Here is a 17,394-nt window from a genome sequence, read left to right on the forward strand (position 1 = left end):
AATTTTACTGGCATTTGTTAGGCTGTATCAAGACTTTAGTTTGCAACTACAGACACTGCTGTTGAAACAGTGTGCAGCATGTTAAAGGTACAAAGTAAGAAGCGGCCATATGTTGAACTGTTGCTCACTATACTCGGCTATACCGATATTTGGCTGTAGCCGTTACCTAGTTAGCTCACTTAGCTAGTGGCCCTATTAGCAGACAGGGGTGTGGCCCAACCAGGCTCAGCAGCCTCCCAGTAAACTTTGCCAGATCGAAACCGAACACAGCCTCCAAGACAGGAAGTCCAGAGGTGATTTACAGCGGCTCTGACCAGGACTCTGGAGGAAGGTCGGGCATCAGAAGTGAAGATTTTCACATGTAACTCAGCAAGTGAAGAGTTTATTTTGACCAAATCAGAGCTGGTGATTGTTGGAATAATGGAAAGACCAACCAAAATGGTTTTGGCAAGTTTTATTTTGTTTTTGTCCAGGTTGAATGGAGTGTGTTTTACGATGAGTTAACAAGGCACTTAAGCCCATCTTTGTTTGGTACACTTCACTTGAACTGTTGTATTTTTTTAGTGCTGTCAAAAATAATGCGTTATTAACGTGTTAACACGAATCAATTTTTAACGGTGTCATTTTTTTTATCGCGAGATTTACGTTCTTTGTGACCTAGTGAACTTGTAGTTTTTTATAAGCTGTGGCCACTGCTAGTAACATAAGAAAAACTACAGGATCTGGTTGTAAACCAGAAACAAAACAATAGGCACGCCCCACGCACGTGTTTAGTCTTGCCTGCTCGCTAGCTGTAAAAGAGTAGGCTACTGGTTTGTGTGGATGTCAAGCGCCAAACGCCGAAATGGATGCGAACAAGATTCTGAATGGAAAGTTTAGTCTCAAAAAGTTGCCAGATGGGTCGACTGACAAGACCAAAGTTATCTGTGTGTATTGTTGGTGTGAACTGAGTTACCACCGTAGCACCTCCAGTCTGAAACACCACTTGATGGCCAAACACACGGCGAATGTGAATTCTCCGCCGCCTCCTTGTCAAAACCAGGCGACAATGGACGGCTTTCGACAGAGGCATATGGATGCTGTTATGTTCAAAGGAATCTAAGAAAGCAAAGTTTAAGCCATGGTTTAACTGCACTATGGCCTGAGTCCTAGTTTACAATAATGTGCTCTTTGTAGCTTTATTTTGTATCACCCTGTTTTCATCCCTTAGAAAGGGTTGTTGAAGAGGCTTTTTAGAAACCAAGTATTTATTTTTTTGTCATCTGTTTATTGACAGTGTGTGAGATTTGATTCATTCAAATGCGAATGACTGCTCAAAGTGAGAATGTTAGTGTGAAATATAACACTACACGTTGTTGTTTTCATTTAAAAAACATTTGCACAAAGCAAACCGATCCACTTTTCCATGTTGATAACAGTATTAAAATGATAATTCAAGGGACATTTAGAATAGATAAAAATGTGCCATTAATCGTGAGTTAACTATGACATTCATGAGATTAATCGCGATTAAATGTTTTAATCGAATGACAGCACTAATTTTTTTGTTTAATCAGGAAAACGGATGTAAGAATAGTTCCTTTCTTGACAGCTTATGAAATGTAGCAAAGTCACCGCTTGCATACATCTCCCAGCTGAAACTACAGCAACTAATAACTCATTACTGATTACATAAATAAAGGAATGATTTAGCCTTTACCATATCAGAAAATTGTTAAAATGGCTGTAGTTTTCCTGAGCCAGAGGTGATGACTTGAAATTGCTTGTTTTCCCTGACTAATGGTCCAAAACCAAAAGACAAATTGCATGTATGATATAAAACAATAAAGCAGTACATTCCTACAATTGAAAAGCTGGAAAATGAGAACTTGATTAATTTTGCTTGATAAATGACCTGGTGATGAAATTATTATTAAGATTGCTGGCAATTCATTTTTGTCAGGTGACCAATTGAGTAATTGGCTCATTTCAGCTCATTAGCCAATAGCATATATTTAATAAAAAGCTAATATCAGTCTTACATTGTTATTGTACATTAGCAGCTTGCAAGAAGAATTAAACAGTACAATCAAAACAGGCTGAGAGGATTAGGAAAATGGAAATAAGTATAAATGCATTACAGGTAAATTATAGAGAAGCTGAAGCACGACATGCCCAAGAATATTTGCAGGTTGATTAATGATGCTGCAGCAGAAAAGCACAGTCCTTAAGTTTTCCTCAGGGTAAAAAGCACCGTACCTTTCATGAGGATCTCATCCTTGGGCACGCACTGGAACAGTTTGTGGTACTGCGAGTTGTACTTGCTGACAGTCTGTGCAGAGGGACAGGGCAGAGTCATGAGCAGCTCCTTGGCGGACCGGCCAGCCTGCACAGCGCCAGCACCACCGGCATCGCCGGCCACTCCACCACCACCGGCCACTCTGGCTCCGCTCGCCGCAGACACCACCCTCTCCCTCAACGGACGTGAGCTCTGCACCAGGCTCAGCACGTTGGCACCGTACACACACACACACTCGCGCACATCCAAGGCCTGGAGCAAGCTGCTGCAAGACACACACTGTTCCCCTGACACCGGTCAGTATGCTGGGCCGAGGCGGAGGACTGCCTCCGAGCAACTACTTCTAGTCTACGTGCACGTACAAGCACACACCTGACTCTAATGTATACACCTACACACACACACGCACATCCACGGCTACAGAGTTACAGCAGCAACGCCTCAGTTTACAGCCACTGAGCTCTTTCTCAGAAACTACAAGGCTCTCTTTCTCTGTCTCAAATACACCTCCAGTGACTCTACACTTTGCAGCACCCAGCTGACACCCTCCCTCTCCTTCTCGCTCCTTTACACACATACACAGTCTCTGCCCTTCATCATTCTGAGCTGAAAAAAACAACACCCACTCTAGCACACAGAAGTACTCCTCACTACTCTCACTTCAAGTCTTTTCTTTCTCAGCCTTTGCCTTTCCTTCCCTCTATCTGTCAGTTTCTCTTCCTGTCTGTAGTGTCAGGCTGAAAGTCCTCACTTTCCAGAGCAAATCATACATTTTCTTCCCTGAACACACAAGAGGTCTCATTCATCCCTCGCTCTCCTCCCTCACAGCTCAAATGGTCCAGTTCTAAATATCTCTGCCATCAGACGATCTTTCCCTATTTTCGTTTCCCGTCCTGCGTCTCGTCTCTCCTTCCTTCAAACTCAATCTGCTCAGTTTGCTGTTGTCTGCCGCTCCTGTTTTTGGCTTTCTATTAATAGCTCAGGCAAGAGCAGCTCCTGTCCTTAGGAATATGTCGCTTCTAGTAGGTTACAGTAATGCAGAGGGCTTGATCGCCATGGGGGAAAAGCCCAGCATCAATCTGTGAATTGAATCATTTACTGAGTGAATTCATAGGCGAGATGGTCTAAGCTGATAAATCTGAGGTGTGGTTGTTACTGTTACCGTGTTTGGCTCATATCATGGCTGAAATTTTCTTTGGAGGACACTGATCAGGATTGCAGCAAGTCGATTGTTCCCAGATGGCATAATTATGGTATTTTTTTAAAACGTGGGTAAATTTGCCATCTTAACCACATTACATAATTACTCATCACATTAAATCTCAAAGGGAAAGCAGTGTTTTAACAGTTAGTGCTGCTTTTACTATAGAATAAACATTTAGGTAAAACTGGATACAACTGCTTGGACTTGCTCCAATCACAGATACAGTAAGAATTAGAATAAAAAGACTCACCGAGCCCCGGTAACATTTCTTCACATCTTCATAGGACAGGTCTTCAATCAGCTGAAATCTGTGATGAAAATGAAAAACACACTTAACATTTCTTTACATGCATATTTACCACTCAACAATAACTCTACTGTATGCACAATATATCATGCATCTGCAAGTCTTCTCAAAAATCAGTATTTAAAAAACAAAGCATACCTCGGTATATTCTTACAAGCATGTTTGAATTAATGAATTCATGCGGCCTGTTTGCTTGTGTGCGTGCATACAGTATGTGTGTATCTGTGTATATCATATGTATATTGCATGATAATCCCAACTGGGTCAAAGCTCCCACATGACAAGTTAATCATCAGTGTGTGCATTACTGCAGGAAGACGAAAGCTGTTGCAAAACAACATAATAAAAGATAAATATTGAGTTGTTTAAACACAAATAGTGACCATGCCAGGAGATTATCTATGTTGTTCTTTTTATAGTCAGAACACATGAACACACACACTCACTCACACACACACACACGCAGGACTGGCATCGAGCTTGCCTCAGGAGGACTAGTCAGAGCAGAGCAGCAGATGTCACAGCATGATACTCATGTCTATTGCTAATACACACAAAACCACCCAGCAGATAAAAATACAGTATAATCAGCCCTTTGAGGAAAATGTCATTGAAATGAATTACTGTCCCAGTTAAGATGCTCTTAAGAAGATATGTATGCAACAATGAAAATCTGAAAGGCTACATGTTTTTGAGGAATGATTTTCTGAAACTTCCCCTTCAACCCGTATCTTTGTGTGAGTGCTGCTGTAGGTGATTGACAGCAAGGAGAGCACACCGCATCGCAGGGCTGATATGAAGACACTCCTCCTGTTCAAGGAGATACTGATAAAACAGAAGCTCCGGCAAAACTAAATCACTGCTTCATGTTTACTGTGATGGATTATCTCACTCCGTGGAAGCTATTTTTCATACTGTGCAACAGAGAAAGGCATCAAATGAAGGGAGGAAAGTGAGCCTTGATGCCTTCAACCCGGCAGACTCCAACAGGGATTAATGTGAAGGAGACAGGAAGGCTGCTACATGTGTCAAACACACTGGTTAAAGTCCTCATCCTCAAGCATTTTCACTCGCAACCCTAAATATGAAAATATATTGACTATTTGAAAATAGAGTTATGAGCACCTGGGATTATGTTATGAAAGAAATAATGGTCATACACATGGTTTCTTTTCATAGTTACAATCACAGGTGTACTGGAACTAAGACCTACTTAACTGCTGCATTTAAGTACAATTTTGAGGTACATTACTTCGATATTTCTATGTAATAATACTATATACTTATACACTACTATACCTATTATATAGGGAAATATTGAACTTTTTACTTCACTACACTTATCTGACAGTAAGATGAAGATTTCACACATAACACCTATAATCAGTTCATAAAGTATGCATTGTTATAGATTAAATTTCCCAACATTTAATACAGTTGACAACATTAAAACCTTCCTTACATGTAGCCTAAACCTAAGTGAATCAGAAATATGTAGTTTTGCTCAAGTAAGAGTTTGAATTCAAGACTTTATCAAGGTGGTATTACTACTTTTATTTAGCAAAGTAAAATGTCTCAGCACTTCTTCCACCACTGCTTACAATACAGGGCTAACTAGCTTTACTGTGCAATACAATAACAAGGCTGTTTCTTAATCTCTAGATATGAACATTAACTGATGAGGATGCTAATGTTTTGCCCGGGATATGCAGCTTTAGCCTTTTAGCACAACACCATGTAGCTATGTAGTCATCAAGTGAATATCTAATACCCTTTTAAAAGATTTAAACGTCCTCTGGACTGTGAACACTGAAACGCCTGCCAGCAACGGCGTTTTCGGCTAGCTAACTCATGAAGCTAGTGTTAGCTTCATTAGCTAGCTATCACCAGGTGCCACAGTGTGCTAGCATATTTGTTATTTCAGCTAACAAAATCATCAGTCATTGGCTATAAATCCAAATGCTTTTGTTTAACTTTGTCTGAAGTCAAGGACCTTTTCAAAAGTAGTTTGCTGAGAGTCTGGATGGTAAATGTGCTGCTGTTACTGCAAACTTAAGTGACTTCTAGAAGAGAGACAGACATAGCAACGGCAACTAGGGGGGCTTAGCTAGCGCCTAACGAGTCTTACTAGCTAGCTTAGCCTTTCTAGCGGTCAGCAGAAGTCTGTGAAAACTACAGTGAACTAACAATACAAATGCAATAACAAAATAAATAAATAAAATAAAAAAAAAATCAATATTTCATCCTCACTTGTTTCAGAGAAATACTTCATGAATGTGTGTCTCAACATGGCTGTGCTATGACTCACCAGGGACATCATAATGCAACAGCACTGCATTTGTATTCTCCTTGAACATTGTCCTTTACCGCCGTACAGCAAGGTGCCATTATGTTAAAATACCCCTCACTGCTGCCTGTATAGCAGCAGGACTGTCAGTGTCCGCGCTCTCATGAGAGACTCTCCTCTGGGTAAGAAGATAGCGTGACCTCTGTCCCCAAACAACTCTCCCTGACTCTGCTGCCTCTTTCCATGTCACTCTTCCCCTCATGGTGAAACACAGTGGAAATAAAACTGACTGCCAGGTATCTGTCACGATGGCACCACGATAATTATGACCAGGAAATGCTGATTTCTCTGTCTGAGTGCACAGATAAATAACACTTCAGCAGTGGAAAATCGCCTTCACTGTCATCGTAAATGATATTAAAGTGGAGTGGAAACTCATCATATAAAGCCATTAATACATAGAGTGCAGTACACACCATGTGAGGGGATATGGAAAAAATCAGTGTAATGTGCACTACATGCACAACATAAAGGGATTTGTCAAAATGATCTAAACTCAAGGTCTACTCACAGTACTAGCTTTTAACTGTGTGATACGCTCTTCATCAGTGGTTGGAGTTTGCTCAGTTGTCATAACGATGGATCTGTTGACATGTGAGCTCAGTCGTGATTTCAACTCTGTTACTTGTAGGACTTGTCTTATCCATTTTGGCTAAAAGTTCTCAGATGACAAAGTACTGAAAGTGCTGCGAGCAGAAACAACTGCTGAGCACACATGATCCACCTCTGAGACAGCTGAGCAAACTCCACTGATGAGAGCTGAGATATGGTCGAATGCTCCTGAAGATAACATGTGGGCCGGCTTCTTCCACGGCCGAGAGCGAACTTTCATGCTTAACGTAAAGCTTGTTTACAGCACAGAACGTTATCAGCATCACAAGGGAGACAGTCTTCTATGGTTGCTGTACTGGACTGTAATATAGGTCAAAGGACAATTCGTGTACAGCTAACAGTAATCACATCACAACAATGGGCTTTCTTTGCATCTACATGAAGCTGGGAGGTCATTTTGTCATCAGACATAGTTGCACTGCTGCACCAACTCAACACCCTCATCATTAAGCACCACAGAAGCGATGACCGTATTCTTTCTAAAAATCCATTGCCATCTCTAGTTTTGGACACAGTGAGGCCCAAGAAGGATGACTTCAAGCAGTCCATGAAATCTGCCTCTACAATGACTGAATGAATCTTCTGTGAACTCAGTGATATGATGCCTCACATATTGGCTCTGGCATGCGTTAGTGCGCAAAACCAATAAACGAGGCACGAGGACGCACCCCTGAGGCGATCCGGTGGAGGAAAAAAGAACATCTGATAAAACACTGTTAACCTTCACACACTGCAACGTATCAGTTAAGAAATCCACCAGCCAGAATCAGCCAGGATCGAAGCTGTGGATGCTCTCTCGCCCTCCTGCCACAGTGTGAGGCTGGATACAATTAAAAGTTGAGGAGAAATCAATAAAAACTAGAGGCACAAAAGTCTTTGCACCCTGTAGGTGTGCCAGAATCATGTTTAAAAGGTTGTTTTTTTTTTAATGTGCTGCCAGTTTTGACAGATCTGGAGAAAACTGTATTTTCCTGATATGCAGCTTCAGCACAGAATAATCTGCAGAAGGATCTAAATTAGACATTTTAAGGGCATTGGAAAGGATGTGGTGAAGGAGGCACGAGGATGTTTTTCTTGAGAGGTCGCTGTGTTTGAATAGCTGCTCTTCTGGTCCTTTGTGTGTATCATGCTGCTCTTAAAAAAGTAAAAAATAAATAAATGAAAAGGCGCCTGTCCCATCATAAACACTGACGCCTGACCTGTAAGCGAACTGGAAAATAGCTTGAACTGTGTTCAAAGGAGCACCCTTCAAAATCTTCTCAAATGATTTCATTATAAGAGAGGGAAACGCCACAGGCCTGTAGTCCTTAAGTGGAGCTTTTTTTGGCACATGTGAAATGATGGACTCCTTCCAAAGACAAGGGACCCTCTGGAGTTTGAGAGACAAGATAAAACAGAATATATCTGCCAACTGTTCAGCCCAGTTCTTAACAATTCGACCAGCCGTGGCATCAGAGCTGGGACGTCTCCTTTTCTTTACACCTCAGAAAAGTTTACCCACATGCAAGCTGTTCTGCTCGGGAACTCTTCCTACTCACTAAAATCACGAAAAACAATTAGAAAAAAGTGTTGAGCTCATACATGAAGTAGCAGGACTGAGCGTGCTCTCTGCTCTGTCCCTGCAGCTACATTTAGCAAGCTTAAGTTCTGTTTTAACTTGCGTCTGTTGTTTCCTGTGCTGAGTCACATGCCCTTGGCCAAAACTGACATTTTGCTGGTTGTTTTCGACACATTTGGAGATCTGTGGTTTATTATGTGGATAAATGAAAATTTATTTTCAGGGCAAATGGTCATGTATGCAGGCAGAGTCTCCAAAGCGTGCAGTCAAAATCCTCCTTGAGTAGAAGTACAGAAGTATTATCATCAAATGTACTTGAAAATGGCTCCTGTTGGTGATACATTTAATATATGTGAAATTTTAGATCATTAACACTGATACATCAGTTTCTAAGCAGCATTTGTTTTACAGCTAGTTGAGGTGGAGCTAGTTTTAAATCCTGTATATACAGTTTAGTCCAAATCTGATGGGTCAAGAGATGATTATTGGGAGGATAAAGAAGAAAAAAAAAGTTCTGACACCCAATATGTATTGATTTTTTTTGTATTATTTGACTTTTCTCTAATTAGTAGATTGTTTTGCCTCTTCAGGGCTTGAGGAGCTATTTAAATTGCAAATTAAATCATGAGAGAAGTTTAGAGAGGAAATCTCTGTCTGGCTGACAAACAACTCGTCTGAAACATGACAAAGGTCCCAACTAGACAAGGCTTAGAGCCACTGGTTTACTTTTTGGCAGAGTGTTGTGTTTTATAAGCTAATAAGAAATATAAGAAATTTGGACAAAATTGTAATATAGTAATTGAGTAAATGTACTTAGCAGTTTCCCACCACTGGTCTTCAAGCGTGAGGTCACTTATTGTTATATCTCTGTTGTCGTTCTACTATCATCTTTTCCATCATGGCTCAGGCTGGAAAGAGACCCAAGCAGGGTTAAAGTGTCAGAGAGCAGAGGGGGTAGACAGATGCTATGGCTGCCTGCTGTGTGTGTGTGTGTGTGTGTGTGTGTGTGTGTGTGTGTGTGTGTGTGTGTGTGTGTGTGTGTGTGTGTGTGTGTGTGTGTGTGTGTGCATGCTTGTGTAAGAGCAGGACGAGGCTGTTGTTTACAGCAGAGCAGTGCAGCTGTGGCAGCTCTCCTGCTGGACACCTTACAGACGCTTAAAGTGATACATCCTCCACTTTACATCACAATTAATCTTCAAAACAGCAGTAAGAAAATCCACCCTGCACCCGTCCACATCCTCCACAATGCCACAATAGTCTCTTCCCTGCACATATTGTGGTGTGTTGACATAGAAAAGCCACATATCGTGTACATTAAATAAGTGAAAATAAGTGTAAATAAATGTAAATATGTAAATATGTAAACCTCTAAAGGTCAGAACTCCTCAACAATTTCAGGGCAATTGAGATGAATTTTAAAAACTGGATATCTAATAAGTGATCCACAACCAAACTAAATTACAGCAGAAATCAGGTCATCAGAGGTGTCCAAGGCTACCCTCTGTTTAACCTTTCCAACATTTAATCATTTCATGTGGCTTGTCCTAGATGTGCAAATTCATCGTATTCCTCATTAAAGCCGCCCTCCTAGAAAAAGCAAACCCATTATCTTGTGACCATGTTATGAACAATAGTGCATGTGTGCTGCTCTGCCTGCTGGTTGCTGCCTATAAATAGGATCCACAGTGGCTCTGCACTCCCAGGTGGAGAGAAGAGAGTGATTATTAAAAACACAGGCAGCTCTGTGGGGACTAACCGGCTCTCCAGTCCTCGCTCTCCATCTGTCTCTCTCTTTTACACAAGATCCAGGTCTTAATCAATACTGCTGGTGCATCTAGGTGAGTGTAATAAGAAAACTGCTTCAGGCAATTCCCATCGCCGTGTTCGGAGAGCTGTGAACGCGGTGTGTCAAGGTAAAGCTTTCTTCTTTTCCACAAAGGGTATAAACAAGGTCACACTGGGATGAAGCGTGGGGGAAATGATGGACAGTTGTCAAAGATACAGCAGTGAAATCTAGCATTAATAAAGTGTCTCCAAAGGTTTATTTTGGATATTATTCAGAGGGATGGGCATGAATTCACAGGCCCAGGAGGAACCATGGAATTTTCCAGCTGAAGTGAAAACATGAAAATCACTCGAGCAGCCCTTGTAGGGTTTTCACACAGCAACAACACCAAAATAAGGTGGTTTTCCAGGTGCCGCGTGCCCTCAGTGGACCGCAGATCACATCGTGCACATGTAGTGAGCCTGTGAGTCCTGCGCATGAGGTATAATGAGGCAGAATAACCCAGAAATCCTCACACGGCAACAACAGTTGTCTTTGATCTGGTTTAGAAATGAAACTAAATCTGCACATCATCTTATACCCCCGTGAGCAAAGCAGAATGTTGCCTGCTTTGTGTGTGTATGCGCATGCGCCTCTGTCAGCGTATCTCAGTGCCCTTGGCTGCGAGGCTGAATAGTGAAACTAATTACAAGCTCAAAGAATCCTAAATTGAATCCTAAATTAGAAAGCGAACACCTCCCATCGGTGGCCAGAGTGGAAGTGGACTCCCAGTCAATAATTTAGCTGGAGGAGAAGAAATTGGGACTGAGAGCCCAGACAGAAGTGGATAGACTCACGATGAGACTTCAAAGCATCCACGAGAGAAGACGAGAGCAGGAGAGGAAACTGCGAACTGTTTCCTCAGTTTCAAATCAAACATGGAGAGAAACAGTTCGTACAGATGTGAAAATCAAGTCATTCTTTTGTCAGCTGATATTTTGTTTGTACAGCCAACCGAGACACACTGAGTGAGCACCTGCAGCTTCACCTCAGCCCTGTTTCAACCTGCACAGGTGAGCAGAGCTGCTCTTTTTACAGATGCAGGGAAAATCATTATGCTTATTATGAGTTTCATGGTAAAATGTTGGGACAACAAAAGTTCAGTACGCGTCATAATTTCCTTATTAGTGATATTTCAAGAGTAAGTGCAGCCCAAAGACTGTCTGCCACATGAAAAAAACTGAAGTGTAGTGTTTGTGAGAGGCAAACTACTAACCCACATCATGTAATACGATTTTTACTGTGAACACTGAGTCAAATGATTCTGTGTAACGTGAAAGTGGTCGCTCATAGTGACAAACCCTCAGCGAATCATCACCTGACTCTTAAGATCTAGATTTTTAGCCTCGTTTAGCTCATAGTTCTGGTTTTGAGCACATTTATGCCTGATCGGGAGATTCCACTGGGCATGGATGCTGCACAGTTTTGTTCGTCCTCCACGCAGCTTCACACTCCACCAGGAGCGATTTGCCTGCCTGATTCTGTTGAATTGCTCAAATTTAGCTGTTTGATCCTTTTTCCTTGATATAAGTGCCTCTAGCATGGACAAGTGGGCTTTGTAGTTAAATGGTTTCTTTTTTAATTCTGTTTTAATTGTGTGCATTGTTGATGTATGATTGGGAGTGTGCGCAGGGTGTTTTATTTTGAAAAGTTACTGGATTCTGTCTGCCGGTCCTCTGTCTGACTTCCTGCCTGGCTCGATCAGCCCTGTGCAACATATAGGCAGCCAACTGAACACGAGCAATTAAAGAGCTAGATGCTAAATATAAGTTGGTGGAGACCAAAACAGAGCTGAAAGGAGCACGAATATTAGACTTACGCTCCAATTCAATATCATGTTAATGTTTCTTTGCCAGTGCTGGATGTGTGAAAGGCCGATTGTTTGTAAACTCACCAGCCATTACAACTTCATGAACCAAAGACATGTGGCGGTTGCTTATTTGACGGCTTGTTTTGATTTTTTTCATCCCTCTTGTGGCCACAAATCCATTAATGCAGCTTTAAATATTTCTGTAAACAAATATTTCCAACCTGAGCTATGACATGCAGCAACACAGGAGTGTGTTAGGCACTGGGACACACAGCTGAGTGCTGCAAGCCTGACGTGTACAAAAAGCATTCGAGTCTCTCACCATGCTTCAGTGCTAAATCCCATCCCAGAACAGATTCCTCGGGATTACACTGCCGCTGCCTCGAATCCTTCTTATATAACACACAAACGCATTCTGGCTGTAGACACACTCAGACACTGTGCATATGAATGCATGCATGAAATATATGTTGAGGTGGATTAAAATGCTTTTTTCATAATGTAACTACAGCAGTTACATTTTCCAATCACATATCTACTTTGCAGGTCTTGGGGGGGGGGGAGAATAAACGTCCTTTTTTAACCTCTGTTTGCGGTCTCTTTGTGTTCGTGTGCGTACATTTGACCATTGTCTGACATCAAATACGGCTGAAATAAAAGCACAACATAAGTGCTGTGAAAATAAATCTCCTACGGCTGCAAGCCATGACCATGCACAGGATACAGATGGTGTGTGTGTGTGTGGGGGGGGGGGGGTTGGAGAGCATGGAAAGACAGCAAGTGTTGCAGAACAGCGTGTGTGTGAGATTTGCCTGAAGTGGCCGTGTGTGTCGTCGTCTTTGGAGGGGTCCAGGTCCTGTGTTGGGAGCAGGCCTGTTTCTTCGCTCTGCTCCTGCTGCTCAGTCATGCTCCTGGCCCTAAATACACAAACACACAGCTCCATGTTAACAGCGCCCGCCTCTCCGCTGGACACTCATGTGCGCTTGGGAAAAAAAACATGTTTGTTTTCGTGTCCAGTTTGGCTTCAAAGAGAGCTCTTCTCCAAAAAGTTTCTGGGGCAAACAAGAGGTCCGGCTCTCCAAAATCAACACAGCGATGATGCAACATTCAAAGTCTGATTCTGCTGGTTTACACTACATTAAAAACCTCTGCTCAGCAAAAAAAGGCTGCGTTCTGCTTGTGTAAATGAGGTCAGTGTCTGCTCTCAGCCACACTGTCTACAAAGAAATAGATCACCTCCGAGGTTGTGCAGATGGCTGACCTGATGTGCTGCTGCGGGCTGACTCCAACATTTCCTCAAATATTTTGAATGTTTTTAGCACCAAAACATCTCTCAGAATTAACTATTACGGACACCAAAGGAAGGAGAAAACAAGGATAAATTGTGAAAGATGAGGGTATGTCTTCAAACAAAGACCTAGATTTCCTCCTACGGTGCAAAGAACGAACCACGCACGCTGATATGAAAACACTCAGAGGTAATCAAATCAAAGCACTTCAGTGTTTACTGAGATGGATTATATAGTTCAGCTCATTTTGGGTGCTTGGTGACGTTGTTTTGCATACAATTTGAAATGAATGGCGGCAAACGATTTCCCATGGGAGGGAAAACAAGCCTGGCCTCCGTCTACAATGAGACCACAAAAGCGATCGACAAACAGGCGAGTGGTCGTCATCATGCGATGAGACTGGATCGCATGATGCCGTACCCCCGAATCTTCGGACGGGCTCGAGTACCCGTCATGTTTTTAATGTGTTCACTGGACGGATTTCACTCATTAACTTACATTAAGGCTCAAAGTTACGTAAAATTATGGCCATGGCCACAATGTGTGACAACCCCTGGTTGGAGACCATTGACTATGTTCACATGTGCACTAATACTTCATTACTACTCTAAGTATGACAGTATTCAGAATCTACGCTTTCAAACATCATGAAAGACTTGGATACGCACAAATATCGCAACGTGGTTGAACAAATAAAAGAGGGAGGCTGTGTTTGTTAATCGAAGCATGAACAGCTGCATGTAATGGAAATATTAGTGGAATATTCACTGTAAACAGCTGAGAAGGAGTGTTGTCTTTTTTCAGATTAAAAGGGTAAAAAACGGAGTGTTTTGTGCATGTAAACGTAGTTATTGATTTAAATGATACCGAAGAAGAAAAAGCTGAAATTATCCTCCAAATGCTTTGCAGTGTTGTCACAAAACACTATCTATTGTGTTTCTTCCTCTCATCTGCATATGAAATCTCTCTTTCTTCCTCACATGCATCCATACACAAACACCCACTGGCCCTGTGCCATATTTTCCTGTGGGAGAGGGGAAGTCGTTACCACCTGCCTTGGTTTAATTACAGGTGCTGATGGAAATAGGCTGCGGCATGCGGTTTCCAATGTATTATCTCTAATTGGCCTGAAGCTTGGCATCAGCCACTGACCTGTTCAAACAACAGGGCCTTCCTGATCCTACAGGTTTCACATCTGACTGGTTATCTGTGATCACAGAGGCTTGAATGGGAGGTAAGGGCCTATTGTGTGAGATAAGGGAAGGGTTTGTGGGGTCTTTTCACCTTAAGCCTGAGGTTAAGGGATTCAGGAGCGTATCTGATCCCAGATGTGTGGCCCTCAGGGCAAAATGGAGCCTTGTGGAAACAATGCTCAAAAGGTGCTTGTAGTTGTGCTCAGATACAAGGGCCGTACCAACGAGTGGTGAATGTTTTGGACGATGCAAACTACAAAAACTAGAAGGCACATATTGTTACACAACCGCTGCCCATTTTCTAAAGCACACTGTGAGCTCAGAGATGAGTTTTCTGCCTTCCAATGAGCCACTGGTTCACTTTCATGTGACAACCAGCTTGCAGAAGAACTTGCTCGAGATAGTGGACAGTTTGTCACCTCATGTTCTATTTAGATAGAAAAGAAAAAACTCCTTATGACCCTTTAGCTGACAGCTGGGAGGCCTCACTGTGTCCTCAGATGCTTCTCTGGTTACCCTGATCACATCATGTTTGCTCGCAGAACAGGCCTCTCATTACATGAGATTTGCAGGAATTGGATTTAAACAAATGATCAAAATGTTCCCTCAGCTTCATCACAACCTGTGACTTCCTCTCCGTCAGCATAATACTGTCTGCACCTGAAACAGCCATTTAGGTTTTACTGTTGCTGTTGGTCAGGAGACCAAGACGGAGAGAGAATATAAATAAAAGCAGTGAGATGCTTGGCCATTACGCTTAATGCCATGCTGCTGCTAAAGCACACATCCAATAAGGAGAGTCCCTCAAAGAAATGAGACATTGGTCAGTACTAGCATGGACTGTCCCCCTGTCATCTGAATCAGAAGGTTTTGACTGAGATGAGTGACCACCGGGTCCCACAGAGGGAAAAATGAGCCCCTGCTAATCCCCCATTCCTCAGTGTCTGTTCATTGCATTCTTGCTCCTGAAGCAAGTTTGCTATGTGGAAATTTCAACAAATCAGTTTTAAAAAATGAAGATCTTCAAGCTACATTCTGACTGAGCTGAGGAAATTACCACTAAGAATTGCCACACAGTCTGGTTTCTGGAGGCTTTGGGAGCTCTGGGCAGTCACCTGTCTGCCTGCTGGTGATACAACACCGCAGCATGGCCAGTGTTTGCGTTGGCGTGTGGGGTTTCATGTAGAAAGCAGCAGTTCCTGTCACTACCCTGCAGACTAAAACAGAGTCTTGATCCGGATGCGAGCTGCAACAGAGAGGCAGTGTAGCAGGAGCAGCGAGGTGGAAACAGTCGCAGATGAAAGCTTCACTCCGTCTCCATGAACAGGAATGATGATTAATCTGTTGTCAGCAGCAGCTCCTCTAAACACGCTCAGGGTTTAAAGTTGCCTTATAGCAACTCTGCATTTTTCCCCAAGACAATGCACACATGCACGACCCAGCATGGCGGCGCTGTGACTGTTCTCCAAAACTAACAAGCGAACAATGGCTTTATGTTTATGAACAGAGAGATCAGCAGACATTCAGCGACACATGAACCCCACAGCCCCTCGAACCTCCCTCATGCTCTCCTGCTGGATCTTGGATTTTACATGCCTCTCCTCTTCCTCCTCCTCCTCCTCCATGTCCTTCTTCATCTCAGGAGACAAGCATTTTGTGCTGTCACAAGACATCTTCTAATCCAATAAACTGTAATCTTATTAAGGTTGCTCGCCACTGGAATTGTTGAGTCACAGCACTCTCTCTGCTTCCGGTCACTTATCTCCCCGTACCTCTGTGCCATTAAGACGTTGTTGTCCGATGCATGTCATTATGATCACATCATAATAATTTCACAATCTAAAGTCCAAATTAGTTTAGGAGGCGAAGCTGTTCTATATCTGTTATAGCCGCGATGACCTCCCACCTCGCGCACACATACAGCACAATCTACCGACGCTATCACTTATCACTCTGACTCTTTGAATGAAGGTGCTCTTTTATCAGTTTAATAGAGATATTACGGCATATTACGGCAGCTGAGTCTTCATTCACTCAGGCAAGGTCACTATGAGTCAACAGATTTTCCAAGATTTGCCATGAAGTTCAGCAGATGAGCTAAAATAAACAGTGTAGAAGTTTTTGTGTGTGTTAGATTGTTGAGTCTCCACTTTAAGGAAGCTTCCCAACGCGACAGCAGGCACACAGCTTTGTTCACAGTGGGAGTGTAGAAGCAAAGGTTTAATTTGTCTGCAAAGCTGAAGGTGGGTTTGTCTTATTATCAGAGAAAATTAGAGTTGTCTGCGATCTTAGGAGCAGTCCAGATGGGAGGTTTCTCGTGTGGGTGGGAAAAAAACTGAGCGTGCTTGTGAGAAATAAAGAAATTCAAATATAAAAACAAAAAGGGAAACGATGGCTGTAATATATTCTGTAAATAATTTTCAGAGCTCTTGTGACTCTCTTTTTCCGAGTATTGACGCTCCTTCTTGTCCTTTATTGATGTAGATTATCTTTATTTGGTCCTCATTTAACAGACACAAACAGTCTACGAACCTCTTACTGGCGCACTGACTTTGGACTATGCACTCTCCACTGCTTGAGACCTTCTGAAACATCCTCCCATTGTGTAAGCACCTCAAAACAGCCTTTGATGACAGACGTGTGTCGTTAAGCCGCCACAAGCCTCCAAATGTAATGACTGAAGACTATTTGGAGCACGGTAATTACTGTTTGGTGTGAAATCCAAAGGGATTTCATGGGGTATTTCATGGAAATACTTTTAGTTTTGTAAAGTGTTTGTTTTGCCTAATGAAGACATCAGACACAAAGTTATTTGTCCATTATTAAAACATATTAAGACTTCTGCAGCTCCACAGGTTTAAGTAAAGATCAGACTGATGTAAACTATAGGACTGTCTTATTGTGTCAAAACGCAATGCTGCAGTACAAAAGCCATCATACTTTACATTATACATTCTCCACTATAAAAGAC

General features: G+C 42.3%; 1 protein-coding gene across 7 annotated transcripts in view; it reads right to left on the reverse strand.

Annotated features, from left to right (window-relative positions):
• Positions 1-17,394, reverse strand: part of gramd2aa (GRAM domain containing 2Aa) — a 31,333-nt gene that overhangs the window by 10,915 nt on the left and 3,024 nt on the right. For 3 of the 7 annotated variants that reach the window (XM_070961225.1, XM_070961251.1, XM_070961234.1), the window contains exons 2-4: positions 12,754-12,858; positions 3,733-3,790; positions 2,239-2,311 (exon numbers count right to left, since the gene is read on the reverse strand). In XM_070961225.1, coding sequence (XP_070817326.1) covers positions 2,239-2,311; positions 3,733-3,790; positions 12,754-12,858 — 236 coding nt within the window. Of the gene's footprint in view, positions 1-2,238; positions 2,558-3,732; positions 3,791-12,753; positions 12,859-17,394 lie in introns of all 7 variants that reach the window. The other 4 variants (XM_070961199.1, XM_070961216.1, XM_070961243.1 and 1 more) reach the window with 3 other exon arrangements.

This window comes from Chaetodon trifascialis, chromosome 1, assembly GCF_039877785.1.
Source record: "Chaetodon trifascialis isolate fChaTrf1 chromosome 1, fChaTrf1.hap1, whole genome shotgun sequence".
NCBI classification, from domain to species: domain Eukaryota; kingdom Metazoa; phylum Chordata; class Actinopteri; order Chaetodontiformes; family Chaetodontidae; genus Chaetodon; species Chaetodon trifascialis.